Genomic DNA, 21183 nt, shown 5'->3' with positions numbered 1-21183 from the left:
TCCCTGGCCCACTGACCCCACACCATGCCATACAGGGATAATGGTGGGGATTTACTCCAGGCATGGAGTTACTATAAGAAAGATGGATAAACTGCACTGTTCTTTATGTCTTTTTTCTGGAATACGGCTGAAGTGGAAGACTTGGTTTTTTTTTTTTTGAGTGGGGGTATTTAAGATTGTACAGCACATGTGTGTCAATAGTCGCCATTAGCTAGAGCAAACAGCCCCTGGGAAGCCTTTGGAGGCAGCTGGTTAATTGCTATCAGACCTACCCCCCCCCTTTGCAAGTGTAAGTGATTTGCAGTGTGGCTGGAAAAGTTAAAACCATAAACATTTACTAAACAAAGGAAAATGAATTACACATCTTTCCTAATGAAATGGCTTTCAATCCCCTCCAAGGTGTGTGTATGTGTGCAGGAGGTCCCTGCTTAAAACCCACATCACACAGAGAGCCTCAGCCCGGCATCAAACAGGTGCAGCCAAAGCAAACTTCTAACATACCAGAGTCATAGAGAACACAGTTTGCCTGGCTTTGGGAAAGAGCCCTGGAAATTGTCCCCACTTAGGCTGTGGCTGGGATGTGGGGACCACAACTGTGCCCCTTTAATTGCACATCTAGAAATGTGGCCTCAGAAACACAAATGTTTATTAACACAGCAGGGAACTGAAAATCTCTCTGGGAGCCCAACTTCTGCCTCTCTCTTTAGGTCTCCAGGTGAGTGGCCTACTTGAAGAGCACCCGAGAGCGGTCTCCCACACCAGCCATCTATCTCCTCAAAATAAAGGGGGAAAAACTGCAAACGCCAGCTTACCTAACCATTTCCTCCACACAGACTCAGAAACTCACCTTTAAATGAACAACTTAGCTGGAATTTCAAATAATTAAAAAAAAACAGCAGAATCTTTAAACTGAGAACTTAGCAGGTCAGTGATGGAAGGTAGAATTTGGCAAAGAGGTTCCTTTGCTCCAAATGCTCTCAGGTGTAGCCTGTCTGGTTTGTTTCTCTGGGGGGGTAGTATCGCCCCTTAACCTACATGATATTCTCTTGTAAAGCATGGGTAAACCAAGATATGGTAAAGTCTGCAACAGGGTCATACTCACCTGTCTGTTAGACGAGCTTTCAGTATTTCCTCTGGGGGCTGGGAGAGGGGGAAAGACATTATGGCTGGTCAAATACTGCTTTGTTAAATGACAGGCTCAACAACATCAGTTGGCAGACTTGGTCAGATGGCCATGAACCCACAAAGACCCTGAGCCTAGATCTGGAAGAATAAGTTTTTCAATCGCCACAGAGACACTGTCAAATGACACAAATGTCCTACTTCAGCATTAAAAGAATGCCTTGTTTTGCCCCAAATCCTAAACATGGGTTCACCAGCCGCAAAGAGTGGTCTTCCAGAACTTTCCCAGAAAGGCATGGAGACTGAGCTGCAACCCCCCCACCACAGACAGACAGACAGACAGACACACACACACACACACAGACACACATACATCCTGTTCATTTAAATCATTTTAGTTCAGTATTAAAATTAGAAAACATTAGCTTTGACTCCTTTTATTAAAATCTCGACATGAAATCGCAGCTAAGGGACAGGTGCTGCTTATCCTTGGCTTGAAGACTGGGGTGGGGGTTCTGTTCCTATTCCCAGTGGGGCCCCCACTCTTGTGGTACACGGGCCCTCTCTGCCTCAGGTGCCCTCTCCCCCCCTGCCTCACTCTGGTCCCTGCTCAGGGTTCACCTGGTCACAGTCCCTCCTCGGCCAAGGTCTATGGGGTTCCCAAACCTTCCCTCCTACTTTGTTGTCATGGCCCTCTCTCACCCCCAAGACCTCCTTTATTCTCTCCTGGCCACGGACAGTTGCCGTCTATCCCCAGTGGGCTAGCCTCATCTCCCTTCTCTCTCCCTATCCACTGTTTAGTCGCAAGGTAGCATTAGATGATGTGTTCCCCGGCGGCCCATAAGTACACACAGGCCAGAATACCAGATGTCCCTGTCTCCTCAGTCCAGACTCTACCTCCAACCATAGGGACTCATGGGAGTCTAAATAGATGACTCTACTTCCCCTTAACTGTAGTCTTGGCCATTCCTTACCAGGACCAGGTAGCCCCCTCTCTAGAGCTGGTCTGGGCTCTCCCAATGTCCCATCCATGTTCCCTTCTTGCAGGCAGGTACCTGCAATGCCTCTGCCTCCAAAGCCTGCTCTGAGCCCAAGATTCCCAGAAGTCCTCTGTGTAGACATCTCCCTCATTCCAAGGAACCTGCTGATACTAGATGCCCTTTAGATATGCACCATGTAGTTTCCTGAAAGGTAAGACACCTCTCTCCTGTCTCTCTCTCTGTCTCTCTGTCTCTGTCTCTGTCTCTCTCTGTGTGTGTGTGTGTATGTGGTGTCTGTGTGTGTGTCTGTGTCTATGTGTCTGTGTGTCTGTGTCTGTGTGTGTGTGTCTGTGTGTGTATGTGTGTGTCTGTGTCTGTGTGTGTCTGTCGTGTGTGCATGTGTCTGTGTGTGTATGTCTGTGTCTGTGTGTGTGTCTGTGTGCATGTGTGTGTGTCTGTGTGTGTGTGTCTGTGTCTGTGTGTGCATGTGTCTGTGTGTGTGTGTGTCCCCACTATGTGCCATGGGTACATTTATGTAACTAGATCAGGGTCCAGGCTAGATTTCTATCATTGATTTTTGCTAATTTCTGGGAAGATGGCTCTTAGATTTAAAGATGGCTATCCAAATTCCCTTTAGCCAATTACTGTAATGCTGTCCTGGCCACAGCCACACTGCTCAGAGGTATGCATGCACGTTCTGCGTGTTTTCTCCAGCATATTGAGGAAGCTGGTCCCCAAATCACAGAATTAAATGTCAGGACCGTACACTCCATCCAGCCTGGGATTCCCTCCACTCCCGTAACATCTAGTGACTTAAGCCAGGCCCCACAGAGACACATGTCCAACTGTGAAGACAGCTAAACCCACGGGGAGAACTGATCTCCTAGAGGTGATGATTTCACTGTGCCCTGACCTGGCCTAAATGTTCCAGAGGAGTCTGCTATGGACTGTGCTGGTCGGTTATCGCCAGTGGTTCTGAAACCAGGAGCTGAGGCATGTTGAAGAGTGTTAGCCACTGTGATTAGGAGAATAACTGGGTTTGGCTTCAGACCTATACCCATTCACACTCCAGGGACTTGCTGCTCTCTCGGCTGCGTGACAGGCCGCTGACTACCTGCTGTTGCTTCTATACGGGTGACAACAACCAATGGCATACCGTGTGTCTCCTACCCGACAGACTGCAAGTAAGGCAACCTTATAAAATCCAGGTAGCAATCCCATAGGCGCGAACCCCCAACTTGGGTCACAGTCAGAGCAGTGAAGTAAGGCTTACTGTGGCGCTTCCTGGTGTTGGCTTTACCGTCCTCCCTGGTGACACCCAAGCAACCCATCAGCTCCTGCACAGTGATGGACTTGTCATTGTTCGCGTCACAGTATTCCACAAACTTCTTCACACACTTCTTGGGCTTGGACTTCTTCCGCAGGAACCTCTTGAAGGGCTTGATTTCCTTCTTGCCAATGTCCCCGCTAGCGTTCTTATCAAGGAGCTTGAAGTACCAGTGCACCACCCTCTCCTCCAGGGTGTGGCTGGGGTCCGGCTCTGATAACCTACGGGGGAGACGACCGTGTCAGGCAGAAGTCTGAAGTTGTTGCACACCCCGACTCTGGCTCCCTTTCGCCGTGTCCCAGGTGGGGACCTGATACAGTCGTTCTCAGTTACAACATAGGTGAGTCATCTGTCATGGCTCAGCCAGTGAGTTCAGAACCAGGGACACCACATCACATGTGTGCACTGTGATTATTCAGTTGGTTGAGGCCTTGAAACAAAAGGTCGCCGTCCTGAGACCTGGGGTTCCCTCAGGCCAACAGGTGGGGTCAGCCACCAACAGCCACCAAGGGCGCAGGGTTTCTTCCCTAATGCAATCATTTCTCATGTAAGGCATTCTTAGATAGGAGAGGTTAGTGGAAGGTGACATCAAATTTTTTAAAGTTGTCACTGGACCCTTTGGATTTTTTTTAAGCTGGACATTTCTAAGACACAGGCTGTGAGTCAGACCTTGAAGCTGTGCGGTGACAACGCTCACTGGTCACCTGAGGTGGAGAACCTGTGCTATCACTTTGAGCTCTGTGGACCCCACTTCCCACAGGTTTAGATGATCTTTCTTTCCTGAGAGTACAAACATAGCAAGCAGATGCCCACAGCCCGCAGGGACTGGACTCCCTGACATTATCCTGGGTCAGACACTCGGAGGGCATGTCAGTCACCTCCACGATATGAAATATAAAGTTGAAATTTAGGCAACCTCTTTTGCCTTAGCTTATCATCTAATTACGGCATTTCACCTTGGTAATGCCTTCTTCCCTTACACCTTCTTTGGCAAAAGAATGCAGAATGAAGGGCATTTTGCTAAGGAGACTTCATGCGTGAGATGGCCAGGAGCTTGCTGAAGAGTGGGATAGAAACCAGTACTTTCAGCACGATAAAAAAAGAAACACTAAAATAGAATTGCTTTTAGAAATGCAATGAGAGAATGTGAACACACAGGGTGAGTTTAAGTGTTGAAGTGCCACAGCTGTTTGAAGATGGAGGTTTCTGTCCCGCCTGGTCCCACAGGGCTTTGCTGCAAATTAACACACAAGGACTCCTTGCAACCCATCCTCTCCCTTAATGGGTCAGGTCTGCACCTGAAACCACGCCCAAAGGGTGTGGCCACTGCTACAAGTTCACCGGCAAGGCAAGATGCCACTACACCTGTTCACCTGGAGAACTTTGTCACCCTGTACTGTGAGGCAGAGGGGGCACGGGCGCTGTGGGTCCTAACATGATACAAAACTCAAGCCTTGGTGTGTCTACACTGTGCACAAGGAGAGCATTTCTTTTTGACTTTTTTGTTTGTTTGTTTGTTTTGTTTTTCAAGACAGGGTTTCTCTGTATTGTTTTGGAGGCTGTCCTGGAACTCACTCTGTAGACCAGGCTGGCCTGGAACTCACAGAGATCCGCCTGCCTCTGCCTCCTGAGTGCTGGGATTAAAGGCGCGCCAACAATGCCCGGCCCCCAAGGACAGCATCTCTAGGGCAGAAACTGTATTGGTAGGATCAATGCCCCTGAGTTGTACACTTGAATCTGGATAAGAAGATAAGCCTCATATGCTGTGCAGGTTCCAGCAATAAATAAGTCACAGCACCCAGGAGGCAGATACAGAGGCAGGCAGATCTCTGAGTCTGAGGCCAGCCTGGTCTACATAGTGAGTTCCAAGACAGCCAGGGCTATACAGAGAAACCCTGTCTTGAAAACAAAACTATAATATATATTATATGTACATATGTATATATATATGTACATACATATATATATTAGTTGCAGAATTCTGAAGCATTTAAACTCATAAATAACTCTTGGACTCAATTTCAACACACACACACACACACATATACATATATATATATATGTGTGTATATATCTAAAGCAAGTGCATTTCCATTCTTAGCCCTCCCTGGACCCCAGGGGCCCCTGAAAATGAAGAGTGGGGGCTGTTTCCAAGTGTCTTCTGGTTTAGAGAGGCTCCTTTCTCCTAACTACATCCTAGGGAACTGCCTGGTCTCACTTGGCCACTGGCCAGGAAGACTTAGCTTTCCAGATTCCTTCACATTTCTGGGCTTCTGGCCAGCATATTGCTCTGCAGCGAGACACGGCATACCTGCCAGAGGAGGAAGAGGGGTCAGAGACGGCGTGAACCATGTCTGTGGAGAGTGCATCCAGGACACTTGTCAGAAACTCATTCTTTTTGGCACCAGGACAACCTGAAAAAAAATGCACATTTTTCCCCTCTGTTAGTGGAATCCATAAAGTATAACAGATTTTTTGGTGGTGCAATGGGAAACAAACAAACAAACAAACAAAAAAGATTTGGTATTCAGAAGTTAGTGCATTAGACTGCTTCATATGAATGATCTGATTTGAGGCAGACACTTAGTATAAAATTGTGTGTGCCACCAGTACTCTGTAGATGCGGGCACTTGGTAATTCACAGCTGTGGGCCTTGACACACAGCCACTGTTAGCCATGTTGAACGGTGACACGAAAAGGAGATTCTCAGGTGTTAGCCCTGTGTTAATCTTTGAAGCTACAATGCAAGCATGCATGGGTATCCTTTTGTTGCATGAGACTCTTGGAAACATCAGGAGACACCAAGCTCTCCCCACTGGGAGATCTAACACAGGCTAGTGAGCCCAGACGTTGTCAGTCACCACTGCAGGTCTCCTGGAGCCCCACATCTGGTTAGAAGCAATACGAGGAAGACTTGTGGTTGCCTCCTTATGGGCAGATCAGATCCAGAACATCAGCTCAACACATATCAAGTAACAAGGGAGTTCACACCCTTGAGCCCCAGACCTCACTGTGAAGGATCACTGGACCCAGGAAATCAATCACTAATTATGCCATCTAAAGCTCAGTTTTCCACAGAGCACTTCCCATGCACGGTACCGGCTTCCCTTACTCAGCCCCACTTGCGGGCCCTGGGACTCTTCGCTAACAAGCGTACCCTGAATTGTGGCAGCTGCACAGAGAGACTAGCATGCTGGTGTGGTTAAAGACACTCTGGTTTCATGGTTTTCCTTTTGGACACCTGGGTTTTTGTTACTATGATTCAAGTAAATGCTAGCTGCCTGTGGCAAGGATCCGTGGAGGTCTGCTTCGACTTATTAAACATTGTAGCAGAAAACAGATGTGAGCCTTTCACAGAGCGTGTGGAACTTGAGACCAGAAAGACTATGTATCTATCTTCTCTTCTGTGCCCAATTAAAAGAATGGATTGCCATCTATAGGAAAAACCATAACCACTGGGTGGAGGTCTCTGTGAAAATGCCCTGTATCCCCCTGAGGCATTCCCCAGGAAGGAAACAGAAGCCTGAGGTGACAGAGGCTGAGGGTGGTAGCCATCCTTGCTGGACAGCTAGAGATGACACAGTCATGGATGGTGGGGAAACAGAGGGCAGAAAAGATGTAGCAGGCCCATCTGAAGATGCTTCCCAAATGCCAGCCTTACAGCCAGTTCACCCAAGATAACTATGAGGGCAGAAGGCACCCTGGGGGAGTTTAGCGGACCTGTGCAAAACCCTCAGGTGCACCCATGAGCTCTAGGGCTTAGCCTCAAGAGACTCAGATGGTAATACAGAGAAGGTAGCCACTGGTCGCATCCACTCAGAGAATGTCCACGGAGGACCTGTGGAGAAGCAGGGGTCTGTCACAATCAAAATCAAGCAAGGTCCTTGCTTGGAGTGGATGCCTGGACATGAAGTACTTATTTAATATTGCTGTAGGTAACTTTGACAGCCATTTTCTTTAGACTCTGATGCCTACGGATGTTACAGTGTTAGAGCTATCAACAATGGAAAAGGAATACTGTGTCATCCCCACAGAGGGGAGAATTGTGGGGACTGGCTGGAACGGGGGGCCCTGGAAGGTACTCACTGGCAACCTGAGCTGGGAGAGTGAGGGTGTGTCTCCTGAACACGAATACTCAGGCATACTAGCGGAAATGTGAGAAAGCCAGTCACAGGAAGGGCCAGAGCTGCCTGCAGCCACCACCCAGGTTTGCGTTGCCTCCGTCACTAAGTACCTTGAGCTGACTGCTCCCTGACAGAATCTGAGAGCCCTTTGTCCTCACTACAGAGCCCGGGCAGTGCTGCCTCTGAGATACAGCATGGATTGTAGCACACAGGTATTTATTCCCAATGACCAGGACAAACAAACATGTGTGAGACTGGAGAGGTCAGGGGAGAGAGCTGAAAGCAACCCATCACTCTTAAAAGGCGATTGCTCCAAGATGCGTATACAAAACGTAGCTGTGTCATGGCGCTAAGAGTGTGTCACCAGGGAGATGCAGTCTGGCAAGCATCCTGACTTGAGATAAAAGAGCAGTGACCCCACGTGACCTCACAGTAGTCTGGTGTTGTAGAAAAAAAACTCATGAGCCTGCAGATATTAGTTCCCACTCCTACAATCTTAACCCGTCCACACAGCTCACAAACAGTGAGCCCTTGGGCTCCTTTATGACATTAGGTCTCTATCCAGACACAGACTGACAGGAAACATAAGACTCAGGTGTGGCTTCATGCTTCTCCTCTTGATCAGCTGCCTGTCTGGGAGGAACCCGATGGCTTCCAGGAATGCTGGTGCTCCAGGGTGAGTGTCAGAATTAGGCATGAGGGTCTTGATGTAACAGGAAGTCACTTTACTTAGCGATCATTCTGCTAGAAGGATGTTCTCCAAGAAAATGCAGAGTTGAGTGGGTTCAGAGGTCCTTGGCCCCACACACTTCTCCAGAACAACTCACAGTTGTCAATGCCTTAAAAAAATCACTTAAAAACATCTTTCAAAACAAATGTGTTCTGCACTCTCTATGAAACACTCTCATTTAAAAAAAACAGACTCCTTTTATTTAAAAAACTACCGACTTCAGTAATTTTGCTCACGCTTATGATTTTCCCCCTGGCATGAATTTATACATGTTCATGATGACTCCCTTGATTGCAAGGCACGCCTCCTCTACAGATCATCATGGCGAATTTACACTGTCTCCCAGCGACCTACATGGCATGCCTGACTACCGCAAGGAAACCCCACACAGAGGCAATGAAGGCAAAGAGCAGTTTATGGGGGAGAAGAGGTTGTGAGATCCTAATCTGGGTCTGTACCCGTGCTGGCCAGACACGACAAAGGTGTTGTTAGTGCTGTGAGACTGGAGCCAGCCGTCCGGGTAAGCACCCAGGCCTTGAGCGGCTTGACGACAGAGACTTCATGAGTGTGTGAAGTACTTTGCTGATGTCACATTTTGCATTTTGGGCTCCTTGACTCTTGCTGCGTTTTAAAGGTCTAGTTTAAATTGTATCATTGCTACCAACTGAACAGGACACACAGCCAAAATGTCTGCCTGTCTGTCTATAGTGACTACTCGGTGGGAAACCGGCAGGGTGCTGTTTTCTTTAAGCTCAGAGCACAAAGTCTTACACTTGACGCTTGAGCCCACTTCGACGCCACAGGTTCTCCCAACCACCACGCAAGCCTCGGGGCACTCGAAAGCCTTGCAAAAACTGATGACTCTTCTCATACCGAGAGATGCATAAAGACACAGGAGGTACAGGCATGAATGACTCTTACACCAACTTAGTGAAAACCTGAAAGCATTTGGTCTAGGAAACCATGACCAGACTGAACTGGAGGAGGCCAGAGTATAGAACCCATCACTGAACAAGGATCAAGACCCCTCCATTCTCCTCAATGCTCCTAAGCCCACAGTGATGGCAATGACAGACCAGATTTAGCCTCCCTGGACAACCACCCTAGCGTGGATGTGGTGGGAGTGGAGAGAAGTCCTCAGACGACTTCAAACTCCTTGCTGAGGCAGGGAGTGAGGAAGGGAAGGTGGGCACCGTTGTGATCAGGCAAGAGGCTGCTGTTGAGCCAAGCCTGGCTAGTACCTTTCCTGTGCCCAAAGAAGATTCCACCACCTAACATGTGGGGAGTTTGGAAATGGGCTTGGCTGAGATGCTTGGGACTTTAGCCATTAGTAATGATCCAGGGTCACACGGCCTCTGAAACACGAGGTCACAGAGATTCCTAGAACATAGCTGTTCCAAGATAACGTGCATCTCCTCCTTGTATAGCCACAGGCTTATTCAGGGTGATGGGACCCGTTCCCCCATCAATCCTCTGCTGTCTTTCCTTATGCACAAATCAGATCTTCATAAAGTTTCACGTCAGGCCTGTGAAAAGAATCAAAATGTAGACACCGGCAACCAGCCACCGCTAATGGACTAGCTGCCAGAGAGCCTCCTGCCATTTGAAAGACTTGAGAGAACATGGCTGAAGGAGACTGCCTTCCCTAGGGCATCAAGCCTGGAAGGATGGAGTAAGGGGAAAGTTGTTACTACATTTTCAAGTCACTAAACTGTTCTCTTCCCCTCCGGGCTGTCATTCAAGTGAAAAGGCCCAAACAATTCCAGGATAAGAGCTCAGGAAAGTGGAAAGTTCTCTAAAGAAAGACTGTGCCTGTCTGACCCATCTCCTTGGGATTCAGGCAATGACTTACGTGAATTTTCCTCTCATTGAAAATGTCTAACACCGTATTGCTACACAAACATATATATATATATGCATAGAACTATGCATAGAAAGCACTTTTAAGAACACAAGCTCCCAGGCTCTTGGCTCTCTCCATTCTAAATTGGTGGGTGTGGTTTTTTGGTTCGTCATTAATGGTGCTGATCCTACTTAGGTGTCTGTCTTAATAAATTATTAAGACATCTCATTCTTAACAAATCAGCTCAGAGCTGGAGAGATGGCTCAGCCGTTAAAGGCTAGGCTCACAAATCAGCTCAAAGCCTCAGCATACTCAGGACACTGTCTCCTTGGTTCCTCTGTTGAGGGTTTCCTTCCTATTCCCAGCAATACCACACCATTAGCCATTGTGTTTGCACCATAATACCTCCATGCCACCGGAATACCTCCACGCCAGCTCCAGTCTTTATTGGTGAGTGGCTGGGGATGGTACTGGTTGCATTTGGAAAATCACACCCAGCTATATGCATTTGGTTTCTTCCTGCCTTAGAAATCTTGGCAAGGAACGACAGCTGATGGAAACCACCCATGCAGGATCCTCACTGCAGAGGAACAAGATGCTTCAGTCTCACCATGATTCACTCAGGTCCTGCCCTAGAGAACTCAAAGACAGAGGCTCAGGGCTTGCCTGCCGATTAGGGGCTGGACATTCTTTACAACGTATGACAAGCTAATCAGGCTCCTGAATGGAAGGTCTTAGGAAGGGACCCTGAGGGGCAGAGATGGACAAGCTTCCTACACACAAGAACACTTCTGTGGCAGCATCAGAGAGAAAGAACACATGGGCGGACCATGGACTGAGGATGGTGATTCCATCTTAAAAACTCGGTAGCCCAGAGCCTGTGAATCTGCTCTCAGACTCAGCTGCTCACCTAGTGGTGTCTCTGCTCAGTGCCGGCCAGAACAATCCATCTCATTTCCTGATTACTCCCGGGTTTCCCCTGGGGGCTGGAGCAAGGAGAGTGCTGTTAATGTAAAAGGTACTATTTGGCTGCAGGGATTCTTTCCTGTGGAAACTCACCAGATGGTCTCTATATTGCAAACTGAAATGTCCCAGGTGACAGCTGGCCTATTTAATTAAATCTTTGGAACCCAGAGTTCGGAGCAGCCCCAATACTCTGACTGACAGCCACGTGTGGGAACGTCAAAGCTGCCCCTTACAGTGGAGGGTTGATCACAGAAGGGTAAGGGCTGGGATGTGCCAGGAGACCTGCCCATCTTGGGTTATTTGTGTTCAAGAGGAATCAAAAGCGGAGAGTGGAGACAAGGTGCGCACGTCAGAGAACGTGAAGTCAAGACCAGAGACAGACGGACCGTGGTGGTGGGGTGAACATATCCCCAAGGCCAGGAGAAGGGACAAAGTTAAGCACCACGCACAAATACAAGGGGGGCAACAAGGTGGGAACACACTGTGCTAGCCACCCAGGGCGGCCCTTCCAAAGTAGCAGAGCTGCCAAGAGTACGTGCGCCAAGGAAGAAGAACTTAGTTTAGTTTTGTTTTTTAAAGGCATGGCCGGCACCTCCTCATCCTCTGGCCAAATGTGAGGGTGGACCCTCTGTCCTGGGTCTCTTCTGGCCTGTACACTCGGGGATAGGATAGCATACACCCACATCTGGACACCAGGCATAAGGCGCACTAAAAGTCAGCTCCAGCAGCAAGCCGAAGACCTGAGAGGGTGCTAGGAAGAGTAAAGTTACCACAAGAGGATTTGTTTTGTTTTGTTTTTTTTAACCAAAGCCTCCGCTCATCTCTGCCCTATGCAAACCTTGTGAAAAATTTAGCCAGTCAGAGTAGAGAGAGGGCATGCAGGAAAAGGGACATGATACAAATGAAGGAGCCAACTCATCCTGGCTAAATGCTGCTGGCTTTGCATTTGCAAATGGACTCTCTCGGAATCACACACACACACACACACACACACACACACACACACACACACACACACACACACGCACCCACCACCCGATTATCTCCTACAAACGTTCCCCGGCCCTACTCCATGCTCCATTATCTAGACTGTCATACACCCGCTTACTGCTTTAGGTCAACTCTGAACCTCATGTTGCCACCTCATGCTCCCATGCTTATTTATATTTATAGGTCATGCTAATAACTTGAAGGACTTTCCAGACCCCTAGAGTTTTATTTGGGAAGCAGCCACCGCATGGGGGAACTGGAAGCTACCGGTTTTTTCCTTCCATTGATGCCTACACCATCACCAGGCTCTCTGTTTTCTCCATGAAAATGTGGCACAGTCTGCAGGATCACAGCACATGCATTTCATGTCTGCTTCACGCCCTGTGCTGGCATGCACCTGCTCCAGACAAGCGGCGTAGGCCTTGAGCGACAGAGGCCAGCCTCTCTATGTGCAGGGAGCACTCTCGGCCTATTCTGTACCCGGCTTGGATCACACTGGGCAGTCCTATCGGCATCGCTGGGGCTCTGCACTCTCATCTGCCTGTCATCAGGGTGGGCGCCACGCCCCTGCATCCCTGTCACGGGGGCAGCACCAGTCACCACCGGCTCTGGTGAAAGCAACCACCTGGCGGCCCAGCATACCTTCCATCCCTGTTGTTATAAACAGCAGTGACAGCGCAGAGGCCTGGTGAGCTCAGACAAGAATGCTGAGAGCCTGGGTTGGTTTCACAGCAGAGCTCCAGTCATGATGACTTCAGGGTTAGGGTGAGCGTCCCGTAGCCTTTTCACAGCCACAAATGACAGCAGGAGAGCATCACAGACAGACAGGACGAACTTAGGCAGGGGACGCCAGGCCTGGGGACAGCAGCATGGCTCAACTTTCCCTGGTCTCGTGTCTGCTCAGGTTCTGTAATGGACCAGGCATAAGCTGCAGCCAGTGCGGTTGGTCCCAGGCTCCCCTCATCAATACGCGTCCCCCAAGCAGCGTGCTGAACTCTCGGGGGCCTGGACGAGCATTCCCTTCAGCAAGTGTCTGAAGCAACCTACGACCTGTTTGTTGGCTCTGGGTCAATTGCCTCTTAATGGAGGGGTGAGCTAGAGACGGGGTGAATACCTGGAAGATGAGGATATGCAGACGTGTAGGATGGGTAGGTGTGAATGGCCTGCATGGGTTGCAGTTGGTGGGGACATGCACACACTGTTTGCATGGGTTCCAGGCCCAGCTATTGTTTGGGATTCACAAGATGGAGCATAAAACCTCATAGTAAAATCAACTGGGCATTTGCTGCCAAGCTGGAGAACATACTATTTACTTTTAATACGTAAAGAATGAAGACTGAACAATAAAACTACCAAAAGCCAATGCCAAGGTAAAAGACCCAGAGTCCTAAGGGCCACAAGATGTGGCTGAGCATAACCTTTGGGGCATGATAGTCCTGTTGGGCCACATAACCTCCAGCTAACCCCTCTGTGATGAGATATGCTCTTTCGCATATATGTTTCTCTTCTTGGTTGATGAATAAAACACTGACTGGCCGCTAGCCAGACAAGGAGATAGGTGGGGCCAGGAGACAAGGAGGATGCTGAGGAGAGAGGCCACGTATCTGAGGAAGGAGTAACAGGTTCAGACCCTTCTCCAGTAAGGTAAGACCACGTGGAAATACTTAGATTGATAGACATGGGTTAAGAATTAAGACAGAACTAGCCAATAAGAAGCCCTAGCTACCAGCCAACAGTTTAATAATCAATATAAGTCTTTGTGTGCTTATTTGGGCTTGAAGGGCGGCGGGACCCGGCAAGACCTTGTGGGACAGAAACTTCCAGTTACACCTGTGCCCCAGCCTCAGCGTTCCCTGCAGAGCACAAGCATGGTACCAGCCAGGAATTCTCCAGACTCAAGGTCAGCTCGGCATTCCCAGTCCTCTAACAGCTGAGGAGCTGACTCAGGTCACTCCACGCAGGTCTCAGGGCCCAAACACCCTCACAACGCATCAGAGTGGTTGCTTATGAATATAAATCAAGAACATAAATGTCACTTCTCATCTCCAACCATTCCTGTGGTGGGGGTGGGGGAGTGGGGGGTGGGGGAGGGGGATGCAAGTTCCTCAACAGGAAGCTCCCGGCCTTAAGGATCTGTCTGGGCACCGTGCGTGACCTTTTGTCTGCCACAGAGTCTCTGCCTGTTTCTTGCTTTGGCGGTTAAAAGGTCACTCACTCCAAGCACAGGAGCTTGTGTGGAAACAGAGCAGTGTGGGAAGCCGAGCCCACTCCTCCTTGGGTGCTTCTGGGAGAGACTTGGAGTACACTTGTCTTTCACGTGACGAGACTGGCTTCCGGGAATCTCCACGTCTTTGTCGTTGCCTACCTTGTTCTCACAGGGGGAAGGAACACTGTCCTCCCTGGAGGACCCACGAGTGACTCCCAGAAACTTGTCCCACCTGCAACTACAGGCACCCGCTGTTAAAGTATCCCCTTCTGCCTTTGTGGAGGTGTCACAGTGTCAAGAGTCAAAACCACGCAGTATAGGGGTTGCAGTCCAGGCCCTTGCTGGCTCTGTGGTCACGAAACGACTCTCCCTCTGCCGACTGGGATGTAGGCTATACGGCATTCCAGATGCCATGCACAGAAGCCGTCGGGGCCGGTGCATTCTGGGAAGCCCATCAGTGCAAGAAGAGTTGGTGTCTCAAGAGTGAAGAGCGATGGCAGCAGACAGGGTGTCATGGCCGGACCAGAGGAGGGGGCAGGGATGGAGCTGTGGGCGTCTCTGCCTTGGTGTCTGCTTTATTCCTCTCATTGCTTCAGAAAGAGTTCTCCATTAGGAAAGTCACAGAGGTAACATTCCTTTGCACTGAGTGAGCGCCTGGCATCTCTTTCCAGCTTCCTCCTTGCTGGGTGGCAGGGGCGAGGGGGGACGAGGACAGTGTGGGGTGGATGGGGTTGGGAGGGTGGTGGAAAGTGGTCGCTATCGAACAAGATAGTGTTAAGTGGCAGTAAGCCTCTGTGCTGAGCACACAGAGCTGCCCCAGAGGTGTCCTGCCAGGCACCACAGGGCCCCCTCTGACCTTACGGGACCTTAATGACATCAGAGTGAGAACTGCGGTCTGGGGACAAGGGGATCCCAGGCACTCAAGAAGCTGCCTAGATAGGAAGGAGCAGAGAGAAAAAGATAGACCCCTGGCAGACTCCAGCAGGAACGCACCCTCACACCATCACCTCAGGAATTCCTGAAAGCCAATTAACACCTAAGGGGCAGCCACTTCACCCTCTGTCAAGGGAAAAGGACTCGGCTTCCCTGTAAGGCTGCCCTCAGTCTGACACCATGTCAGAAGAGACCGAGGAGAACAATTAAATCGTGTTCTTGGGGGGAAAATCCTAGAGGTTCCCATGTCCTGCCGTTATTACTCGTTATAAACCACGTTTCCTTCCATTTTTGGCTACAGGAGTATCCTTGTTGCCTGTCACAGGTTAGCGCAGGTGGATACTGTATGGTCTTGGTCTGGAGAAAGTTACAGGAAGAATATAACCCAGTTTCTGTCACCAGTGGGGCCTTTCCACGCCCCTGCCTGCTGTGGGTATAACCCCAGAGGGCTGGTGGATGTCACATCAGGGAACTGGGTGTGGCCTGTTTCCACCCCTGGACTTTCTTCAGCAGGTGACTGTCACCTCCCAATGCCTGTGCCTTCCCTCTGAGGGACTGGACTCGGCACTGTCAGGGATGAGCTGAACTGCTCCTATCTTGATGAGTCTGGACAAAAGACTCTGAGAGTCTTACCCAAGCATATTCAGTGGAGATTTTAACAAACGCCTAGTCTCCATTCTCTAGGATTTTGTAATCTGGTTTTTGTTGTTGTTTTTGTTTGTCTTTTGCCTAAGGGCATGGATTGTAGGGCAATGAAGCTAGGATCTTAGTGTCCAGGTCCCGGCTCCTAGAAAGCAGAGGTGGTTTTTTTCATACCCTGCACCCTCAGAGCTCGCTCTCTCTCCCCCTCCTCCTCCCTCTCTCTCTCTCTCTCTCTCTCTCTCTCTCTCTCTCTCTCTCTCTCTCTCTCTCTCTCTCTCTCCCTCCCTTCCCCTTTTCTCTCTCTCCCCCTCCTCCTCTCCCTGTCTTCCTCCCTCTCTCTCTTTCACATGCTCTTGTGCACAGATACACGCTCACACTATGTTAGAAAGGAACAACTCACAAAAATGAGGGATGGCCTTCTGACCACCTAGATTCAAAGCACGGGGGTACTAAGTTGAAAGCTTGATGTCGGAATGGAAAAAAAAAACCCAGAAAAAAAAAAACACGAAAAGGTTTAGTAGGGATGGAAAGAATGCCAGCAGACGAACACTGACCGTGTCTGAGTGGCCTCAGTCAGTGAAGAGAGCCAGCAGCCAACGTGACAAGCTAATGGTATCACCTCACTGCACAGCTGACCAGCCTGGGGCGTGTGACACTTGAAGTCTGTCACGGCCCCTCCCCCCCCCCTTCCCCCTCCCCGCAATCCAAATCATTCCAGAAATGAACCAACTCGGCAGCCATCAGAGGGAGCTAAATGAGACTGGTGAGAGTTAGGGCTGGGGCTGGCGATAAAAATGACAAAAAGTGAAGAGGGTGGAAATGGGGAATGGCTGGGTTGGTAAACTGCTTGCCTTGAGAACACGAGGGCTGAGTTTGCTCTCCAGAACCTTGGTAACAAAGCCAGGTGTTGCAGCACATGCTTGTGACCCTAGGACTGGGGGATGTGGAGGCAAGTGAACCTCCCTAAGGCTGGATGGCCAGGCAGACTAGTCCAATAGGTAAACTTCGAACCAGTGAGAGATCCTGCCTCAAAAATATCAAGGTGGGCGGGACAGAACCTGAGGAGTGATGTCATACAACCTACCTGCCTGGTGACGCAGGGCCCTCGGCAATGTCTCCGGCTGGTACATTCTGCCTAAGATGTCTACTGAGATTCTTTGAACAGATGATGTATTACAGGGAGCTTTTAACTTGCCTGTGGTTGAGTTTTTAGCAAATTCAGACTAGCTCTGGAAAAAGCCTAAATGGCTGAAATGAACTAAGGTCAGAGGACAGCAATCTGGCCGTTTCTTCTAACTGGGTTATTCTAGATAGATGGCCTTAATGAAGAGGCAGGAAATATCTGCAATAGAATGAAGATTGTTTAGCAACAATTAAGCATATTTGGTGTTGTCCGAGGACAGCGCGTTCTCGCAAGTTTTTTTGGAGCTGTCGCTGACATTCTGTTTACGCTTTCTGAGTTGTCCGGATGATGCTTCTTCCAGGACTGATGGTGACTTACACTATTTCATTCTGCCCGTGTTTTGTAAACTCTACTCTCAAGGCATTGGGGTCAAGCAGCTTCTCACGTAACTGGCCGTGTACCTGCCTCAGCAGAAGAGATAAACACAATTCTTCTAAACAGCTATGGCTGGTGGATGGAGTGCTGTGTCATGAAAAAGAGCTGGCCCAAAGCCCAGGACTCGTAGGGTTCTCTGCTGAATACACATCCTGTCGATTTATGTCATCTGACATTGGGCCCTAGGCTACTTGGGCAAATCCATGGGTAGCTTGTGAACGAGATATTTATTATATTAAAGTGTTGAGAAACAAGAAATCAAATCAAAACCAGTAGATCATTAGAATATTTAGATGTTTTCGAAAGCCAACCATTTTAATGCTCCCCGGCGCCCCCCGGCCCCCCACCCCCGTCAGTGTACCTCAGTATTCCTGGTTTGGCATCCATTGTGATAGGGAACGTGCTTGAATTCTGCTGCTGTCTCCAGCAACATACAGTGCTCTGGGCTGGGCCTGTTTCAGGGATGATGTTTACTGAGGGAGAAGGTGTACCTGCTCCTTCTGGTCTACCTGATCTCCCTAGTGTCCTATCGTGCCGATATGATTCCTACCCTGCTGTGCAACCTTCTCTACCCTCCCCGACTCCTCCCACAGTTCGCCAGGGCTCTCTAGACATCATGGCACTCCTGGGGATGACATGCAGGTGAGTCACTGGTGTGTTGCCACTAATCACAGGTAGTTGCTTAGTTGAGTCCGGTGTAGAGCTGCCCACAAGGCTGTGTTTAAACACTTTGGGATGATGTTCCTGGTGCCCACAGCAGAACAGTAAACTGAGGAGGCCCATCAAAAGCATAGGACATTGTCAGGTACCCAGCCCCTATAGTGAAGCTGGCCCTGCTGCTTATACAGCACATACCAGGAGCAGTGTGTGGTCTGAACGCTGCCCTCTTTCTGAGATGAGGTCTATGCCGTAGGCTGATGAGCCTCTCAGACTCTTTTGTCACTAGTAGACACCACAAACCTGGTAGCAGGGAGGAAGGATTCTCCCACGGGCTTGTCTCCCAGTAGGGTCAGCAACCATGTTCTCCCTAATTTATGAGCCAGGAGGGCTCACTCTGGGTGTCCCACCCCTGCCAAGCCCCTCCCAGTCCATGTGCATTTAGCCTTCTTAGAACCCTTTGGGGGCAGGGGAGCTCCTCTTGTTCATCAAGTAATGGGGAAAATGTCACTGTTCACGTCCACTCAGGACCCTGTAGCTGCCAGAGATTGACAAATGCAATCTCTGTGTGGCACTTATGATTTAGTTCTCCTGCAGGCTAGTGGGGAAACATCTCTTTCTGTATCCTGTCTATTCTCGTTTTACTGGGAATACTTTTCATTGTCTTTCCCCAAACCTAGGATTTCTCCTCATTGTCTGAAAACAGAAAATAACTATCAGTGGAGTGCACTACTCCAATAAAAATTTCAGTAGGACTTCTGAGGAGTAGTACATGGCTTTCCTACTTCATTCCTCCCCATCATTTGCCTTAAGCCGCATGTTCGCATCTTATAACTTGGAGGAGAAGAAGAAGAAGAAGAAGAAGAAGAAGAAGAAGAAGAAGAAGAAGAAGAAGAAGAAGAAGAAGAAGAAGAAGAAGAAGAAGAAGAAGAAGAAGAAGAAGAAGAGAGAAGAGGAAGAGGAGGAGGAAGAGGAGGAGGAGGAGGAGGAGGAGGAGGGGAGAGGGAAGGGGAGTGGGAGGGGAGAAGGAAGGAAGGAAGGAAAAGAAAGAAATAACTAAACAAAAAAGTTTCTTCTCCTTTACCCCCAGTGTCCAGGAGGCTCTCTCCTGTAACACACCTCTGAGATGACATCCAGAAGGTCCCCATAGACTTGGCTCTCATATAGCACCTCTGCCTAGCCACTGGGTTTCTCTGCTCCTGATTCTTTTCCCTGCTGCTCCTATTCCTAAAGCCTTAGGGAGGAAGGTATGAAGTGAGCTTCCTAACTGGCTGGACCCACCACTGTCTTTCCTCATCAGAACCAATTTAAAGCCCACTTTTTGCCACGTAGATTTCTTCAGGAAGCCCACCAATCACACTCGTTTACAGGTTCACCTTCACACACTCAGTCAAAATTAAGACCAGTAATCAGAAACCAACATCAGTGGAGACCCAGGTCTCACCGCCAATCGTTGCCATTTAGAAGGGACCCCTTAACACACTCGGAAACCATATCCTGGCTTGTGTCGCTTGACTCGAACACAAAGTCACCCAACAGTGAAGCCCACACTCACAGAGATTTCTGCTGCTCTCAGCGTCCTCCCTATCGACCTGGTAGAAGGGGGGTAGCACGGGATGCCCATGTGTGTGTGGGGGGACACAGTAGGGGACACACACACAGCTTCACCCATATGCCCAAGCTTAGAGGACTGTGTCTAAAGCACAGCATGGGCTGCAGCTCCATTAGCAGAATGCCTGGCTAGCATGCAGGAGGCTTTGGGCTGGGTTCTCGGGAACCACATAAACCAGGTGAGACAGCTCATGTCCGTCATTTTAGAACCCAGGAGGTGAGGGCGGGCAGGAGGATGGGGAGTTCAAGGCGATCCTTCATTACATAACAAGTTCAAGGTCATCGTTAGGCTAACCCAGACCCTGTCTCAAAAAATTTTTTTTCTTTAAAGGAATAATAAATAAATAAGCATAAAAGCACCTTGTTCTTTCTCAGTCGACTCGTGTCTGAGCTCAGCACTTAGTCTGACAAGCAGAAATTGTGGACGTTGACGTTTGTTGTTTTGAAAGAGAGCCATCGACATCTCCCACTGTCGTGGACTCCTCTGGCTGTAGAAGGTGATGTCTGCTGTCTGCCCATCACTGTGCAAGAAAGGCAGACACCAACCTCCCCACACGCCATGCGATACCTGGTGAGAATCCACAGCTTGGGGCCTAATTACCTTTGGGAAGCAAGCTAAGCTATATCCAGGGCGAGGTGAGGATCATTTTCTGCTGCCTCAGAAAGTCATAATTAATTTTGAAGCAATTTAAAAACGGTGCTAAAACATTGCTTGAGAGGGATAGATTGAAGGTGGCTTGAGGGTTTGCATTTGAGCCAAGGGCTATAATTACACCTGTAATTGCTGTAGGCTGCCAAGTAGAGAGGACACACCCCTGCCCCTCTTCCTCCTATCACTGGGTGAAAAGAGCTCTGAGGACTAAAGAAGCAGTAAACTTCCAGGATCAGCTACCCTCCCCACTCCAGAGAAGGAAACTCACCCCTCAGGCCACATACAGCCTCCCCTACCCAGGCCCTACTGGGTTACTGCGGAGAGAGAGAAAAATAAATTTCTCCTCCTCACAAAGAAGAGCCTCTTTCTTGTAGTTAATTTAAGGCTTTCCTGATTTCTCTCCTAATAAGGGTAATAATTTCCAAATAACGAGAGCTATTAAGTGGCCGTGAGCAGCACTCTCCCAAACATACATCTTGGGACTGCAGAGCCGCTGGCCACCCCAGGGCTTGCTGAGGGATGGTGAGGCGGTGTCTCCACTGCGAGGAGTCATAGCCCTTTCCTCCTTATGCCAGAAATGTGCAGTAGCTGCCTTGGCCCTCACAGAGACTCCTTCTCCGTGCTGAATGCTTGCTCCCTGAGTAACTTCTTCGGACTGTCAGACAGGGCCAAACGATGATACCTGTCATGCTCTCCGGAGTGATGGCCATGGGTTCTCACCAAATCAACTACCAACCCAGTCTTTGAGACGAGAACAGTAGCCACCTAAAGTGTGAAATCCCACCGTGGAAGGAGCACATGGAAGCCTCACTGGGCAGTAATACATGCTACTCACAGGGGGA

The 21183-nt window shown here is 49.3% G+C and overlaps 1 protein-coding gene across 2 annotated transcripts in view; it reads right to left on the bottom strand.

Moving 5' to 3' along the window:
• Smoc2 (SPARC related modular calcium binding 2) overlaps window positions 1-21183 on the bottom strand; it is a 119119-nt gene that overhangs the window by 2140 nt on the left and 95796 nt on the right. For both annotated transcript variants that reach the window (XM_040728162.1, XM_040728163.1), the window contains exons 10-12: window positions 5741-5843; window positions 3376-3650; window positions 1103-1140 (exon numbers count right to left, since the gene is read on the bottom strand). In XM_040728162.1, the coding sequence (XP_040584096.1) occupies window positions 1103-1140; window positions 3376-3650; window positions 5741-5843 (416 nt within the window). The remainder of the gene's footprint in view (window positions 1-1102; window positions 1141-3375; window positions 3651-5740; window positions 5844-21183) is intronic.

Source organism: Mesocricetus auratus, unplaced genomic scaffold (genome assembly GCF_017639785.1).
Source record: "Mesocricetus auratus isolate SY011 unplaced genomic scaffold, BCM_Maur_2.0 Super-Scaffold_100018, whole genome shotgun sequence".
In the NCBI taxonomy this organism is placed as follows: Eukaryota; Metazoa; Chordata; class Mammalia; order Rodentia; family Cricetidae; genus Mesocricetus; species Mesocricetus auratus.
The sequence above is the reverse complement of the archived record's forward strand: the minus strand, read 5'-3'. Positions and strand labels throughout refer to the sequence as shown.